Below are 6,000 nucleotides of genomic sequence, written 5' to 3'. Positions count from 1 at the left end.
AAACACCTCTCAATTTGTTCCAACCCAACTCCCTTGGGATACTTTGTGGGATTCAATCAAAGTTGGGGTACCCGGAGGGCCTGGGGAAAAACCTGGAACAATTCAAATTGGCCTAAATGAACTTGTGGGATGTCTAATTATAGGTTTTCAGGGGTCCTGAATCCATTCCAACCCTTAGTTTTTAGTATAAAATTACTCCTGGCCATTAAAATGGCCACACCTACTTTTATCCATCACATTGTGGTGGCTGTACTAGTCATCTACCTGGGCCCTCTCAGACCCCCACCTTTCAAGCAATGCATTCTGGGATAGGTGTTAAAATGTCACAGATCACAGAAGTGAACCTTTCAGGTTCTGTTTATTCAGCTCTCTGTATCTCTGTTACACATCACTCTATAAGCCATATCTCCTAAACTGGTGGGTCAAACTGTACAACCAACCCTGCTTTCATATGACATGATAACATGTCAATGTGTAGCTATGATTCCTGCTTTCATATGACATGACAACATGTCAATGTGTAGTTATGATTCCTGCTTTCATATGACATGACAACATGTCAATGTGTAGCTATGATTCCCTGCTTTCATATGACATGACAACATGTCAATGTGTAGCTATGATTCCTGCTTTCATATGACATGACAACATGTCAATGTGTAGTTATGATTCCTGCTTTCATATGACATGACAACATGTCAATGTGTAGTTATGATTCCCTGCTTTCATATCACATGAAAAAACTAAAATGAAAACATTAACAATAACAGGCTCTGTGTCGTGGTGGGTTAGCCAAACCCTCCCTCCGGAAATCTCATTTCCATTTGATTTCAGGAGTGAGTCTGGCCTGATCGCCCATTCTGCAATATTGGCTGTGGGCTGGAGTTGGGCGGGAGTAATACCGTTGACTGACAACCCCTTCAGCCAATGATCGTTTTTCCCCTTCAGCCAATCAGCAGTTCATTTTGACCACCTCCAGGCTATGTGACACAACGGGACTTTTGAGACGGCCATGCCCAAAATAGTTTGCCTTATTCGGATACATGTGTGTCACTGCCCGCCCCGGCCGGTTCTCTGAATTTTTATTTTTAAATAGGCTCTGTCATGATTAATTGACCACATATATGAAGTTAAACAACTAAATTCTATCCAAACGATATCTTATAAGTAAATTCCGTGCCTCAAAATAGAAGTTTGAGAGCTTTTTGAAGTAAAAAAACAGCGGAGAAAATAGCGGACAGAAAAGATGGCTGCCGTTCGTGTTTTGTCGGCTGCATTCAGGCTGCACTCGGTGCCATTCGGGCTCACTCGAACTTGCCACCTGATTGGCCAACTGTCGCTGTCAATCACTGAATGATGTGCGACGACGCTGATAGGCTCGTCCGTTGGTGTACACAGCCAATATTGCAGAATGGGCGATCAGGCCAGACTCACTCCTGAAATCAAATGGAAATGAGATTTCCGGAGGGAGGGTTTACCAGGCTAGTGGTGGGTCACATGTGTATACTAAAGTGAGTTGTGTATAAAGTGCAGTATTGCTTTCAAGTAGTACAGGATGCGTTGTCAGATAAAGTGCATGATTATAGATGTTCACAAGCAGTGGTGGAAAGTAACTAAATACCTGTACTCAAGTCTCTTATGTTTATTCTCTTCTGTTTATTCTCTTCTGTTTATTCTCATCTGTTTATTCTCATCTGTTTATTCTCATCTGTTTATTCTGATCTGTTTATTCTCATCTGTTTATTCTCATCTGTTTATTCTCATCTATTAAATTCAGTTCAGTTCTGATCAGTGATGATGAAGATTACAGCCACCCTCCTCATCCTCTCCTCTGTACTTCATGTCAAAGCGATCCCAGGAAGTAAGTACATTATATTTATGTTATTATATTAAAGATACTGTTATAAATCTACTCTTATTATATAAAATATGCATTCTTAGATGTACTCTTTTTATATAAAATACATGGATATTTATAATGTTATATTTATATTATTAAAACATATGTGTATATTTATATTGTTATAAATACATTCTATATATATTTTGATATATGAAATGTATATCTATATTGTTATTAATATAAATAAACATTATGTCTGTTGATTATATACTGAATAACATACTGTTATATTGATATATCAAATATACATACAGTTTATTCATAGTGTTATTATTTATAATACCCTTGGCAAGCGGTATAGCACACACACACGCACACACACACACACACACACACACACACACACACACACACACACACACACACACACACACACACACACACACACACACACACACACACACACACACACACACACAAAACCTTGTTGGGAGCGGTGTGATTACAGACAGGAGATCCCAGAACCTCAGGGACCTTTTGAACGGGTTATACACAGAAGCGTCAATTATAAAAACGTATAAAAAACTGCATTTACCCGTGGCGATGGAGGAACAACATATTCCCCACCATGGTGATTTCAGAGCAAACTCGACCCCGTTAGCAGGCTTATGCCTACCACTTCACACAGGGATAGCGAGCCAAACCATGCAAACCATATTTACATTTATACCATCATGCAAAACCACTGCACATAATCAGAGCATAAAGTCATTGCAAAACAAGTCATTGCTCACAAGTCATTGCATCAATCATTGCATCAGCTACAGATCTCTACCTGAATGAGGTGTGTATTATATCAGTAATGTATCAGCTGTTAGTTTGAAATTCCCATACTCACCAAGGGCGTGGTGATGTACTTCAGAAGAAACCTAGTCTATTTATCTCTATAGCACTAACTCAGAAAATGAGGCTTTTTGGAAGATTAAAAGCTTCCCTTTATTTGCTCAGTTCATAGTGGGATTACAGATGTGTATTTAACAATACAAAATACAAATACTATATACAAATAGAAATGAAATCTAGGAATGTTTCCTGTCTGTCTGGTCAGATTTACAAATGTCTTAAGTTAGGCTTGTCCTAAACTAATTTAGAATTTAGATTAAAAAGGAGGAGGTTCCATTTAGATCTCTACCTGAATGAGGTGCCGAAAGGCATGGCGAGAGAGTATGTTTTACCCTCCGTCCGTCCGTGTGTGTGTCCGTGTGTGTGTGTGTCCGTCCGTTCTGTCCGTGTGTTACCAGCTAATCTCTGGCACCGTTGGCCCGGTCGCTGCGAAACTGTGCACACACACTCCCTGGATTTTTCACATGGGCCTGTTATAGCGCCACCTGGAGGCCGATTTGTACAAAACTCATTTGTTTACATTACTCCTACATATTTTATCCATAGTCATGCAATTCGGTACACAGTATCTCTATAGTGATGTGATCAACATGGATCTGTCCGATTTCCCATATTCCATCCTCATTGGCTAAGGTTTGCTTCCAAAATTTGCAGGATTGGTCCGTTTTGAACAAAATGCCTCAAATCATGAACAATTTCCGTGAAATTTCACAAACACATTCCCACTAGGCCAAGGAAGAAATGCCACCCTTTTTCACATTGGCCTGTTATAGCGCCACCAGCAGGTCTAATATAGCAAAACACATTTTTGGAACAAAATGCCTCAAATCATGAATGCAGTGTCCGATTGCCGTGAACGACCTAAGAATAAATGGCACCCTTTTCACATTGGCCTATTATAGTGCCACCAGGAGGCCACAATAACGTACCTGACCTGGCGGAGACCTGTGCTCCGAGGAGCACTTTTTCTAGTTGTGCCTTTTTCAACAGCCACACACACACACACACACACACACACACACACACACACACACACACACACACACACACAAAACACTTACTTTGCACCTTGCACCGACATTCAGCATGGCCATATATGGGCATACTGGGGGGTTAAATTTCCCCCAAGATGTGTCTTATACCTGAGCATAATTCAGTAAATGCAATTATACTGCATATTATCAGCAATTATACATGAGTACATTAAATCATTAATAACATCAGGTTAAATACATGAGAAAATCAAATGATTCACGTTTGCATTAAATCTATCAAATCTTACTGCCTGCTGCAAGCCTTCCAGTGCACCTCAGCAGTCATTTCAACCTGTCAGTCAATATCATATTCTTTCTTTAGGCAAATCAAGTGATAAAATAATTTAAAGCCTATATCCTAAAGTGAGCTGTGCATAAATTACGTTCTAATACATTTCCATATGTTCAACAATTTACTCAAGTACTGTACTTAAGTACAATTTTCACTATTTTTACTTCTACTCCACTACATTTCAGAGGCAAATATTATACTTTTACTCCACTACAATTATTTGAAAGCTTTAGTTACTAGTTACTTTGTAGATTTTGATTACAAAACATACACTTCATCCCTATATACATTTAGACCATTAGAAAATAGCAGATCTACAAGCTCAGAATACGTCGCATTGCGACGCATTTTGAGCTTGTAGATCTGCTATTTTCAAAAGATTTTTATACATTTGAAAACTTGTGAAATGGGACATTCTGTATAATGAGTACTTTCTACTTTTGGTACTTTAAGTACATTTTGACACCAATACTTTTGTACTTTTACTCAAGTAAATAAAACATTCTGGACTTATACTTGTAACAGCTAGTATTTCTACATTGCAGTATTTATACTTTTACTTGTGAGTACTTTTTCCACCACTGTATATTATATTACATTATATTATATAATGTTATGTTCACATCCTGAAATAAATCATTATGAATCTGTTTCATAATATTATAAAAACATTTAAATCTGTTGAATAAAATGTTTGACAGGAAGATACTTCATGACTGTTTAACATGATGATGATGATGATGATGATGATGATGATGATGATGATGATGATGAAGCACATGATGATGATGATGATGATGATGATGATTGTTATTTGTATTTAATGTCATCTTTGTTTTATTTCCAGTGTTTCATGAGCACATTCAATTCTTTAGCTGTTCAGACACAGTTAAAGACTCATATAAAGAGTGGATGATGGGACTGGATGGTGAAGTGTTGCAGTACGCAGACTACAACAAAGGGAAGATGGTGTTCCCTCAGCCTCCGTTTGTAGATCCTATGACCATGACAGGAGGTTATGCATATGCTGTGGGTGATCAGCACTACTGCAAAGGCCAGCTGGACACCATTCTCACTGCCTTGAAGAAACCACCAGTGAAAGGTACATGAATACTATGAACACAATAGTTATTAACTAAAACGGTTAAATATATTTAACATTAATGAAAATGTTTAACCCATTCAATCCGGGAACACATATCTGTCATTTTAGATTTCTTTGGCTGTTCAAAAATAGCAGATCTACAAGCTCATAGCGCGGCACCGAGTGCTGCGCAAGAGCTGCTATTTTTTGGGGGGGAAATCATGAAAAAGGTTTGAGAACCACTGATATTATAGCAACATCTGTTTTTTTTTTATTCTTTTTTTTATGTTAGGATTTAGAAGACATTAGAATCCCCAGAAGCAAATATTTGAGTTACAAATGTTTGCTTTAAAAGTATATATATATTCAAAGATTTGCGCAAACTTTCATGATTTTTCAAAAATAGCAGATCTACAAGCTCATAGCGCGGCACCGAGTGCTGTGCTAAATGGGTTAAACATGTATATTAAGCATTTATGTTTTTTATGGTGACATATTTTCTAAATAATATGTATTTTTAGTAAACATGAATATGTGCTCAAGGTGCTTTAATGTTTAATTTACAAATCCATGCATTAGTATCTGCTCTGTACAGCCTGAGCTGTAGGTGAGGTGTAGATGATACAACTATGATACAACTATGTAGATGATACAACTATGTAGATGATACAACTATGTAGATGATACAACTATGTAGATGATACAACTATGTAGATGATACAACTATGTAGATGATACAACTATGTAGATGATACAACTATGTAGATGCAGGAGGAGAGGCTGGGGGGGGGGGCATGAATGTGGACTTCAATAGTCTTTTTCATGTGATAATGAGTGACCTCTG

At 37.8% G+C, this 6,000-nt stretch overlaps 1 protein-coding gene across 1 annotated transcript in view; it reads left to right on the top strand.

The window, feature by feature from the left end:
• The first annotated feature begins 4,933 nt into the window (after positions 1–4,933).
• Positions 4,934–6,000, top strand: part of LOC308089524 (H-2 class II histocompatibility antigen, E-S beta chain-like) — a 136,599-nt gene continuing 135,532 nt past the window's right edge. The window contains exon 1 of the mRNA XM_080434303.1: positions 4,934–5,174. Coding sequence (XP_080290429.1) covers positions 4,985–5,174 — 190 coding nt within the window. The 5' untranslated portion in view covers positions 4,934–4,984. The remainder of the gene's footprint in view (positions 5,175–6,000) is intronic.

The sequence above is a fragment of the Gymnoscopelus braueri genome, assembly GCF_963280865.1.
Source record: "Gymnoscopelus braueri genome assembly, chromosome: 7".
In the NCBI taxonomy this organism is placed as follows: domain Eukaryota; kingdom Metazoa; phylum Chordata; class Actinopteri; order Myctophiformes; family Myctophidae; genus Gymnoscopelus; species Gymnoscopelus braueri.
Note: the sequence above shows the minus strand (reverse complement) of the source record. Positions and strands in the feature narration are given on the sequence as shown.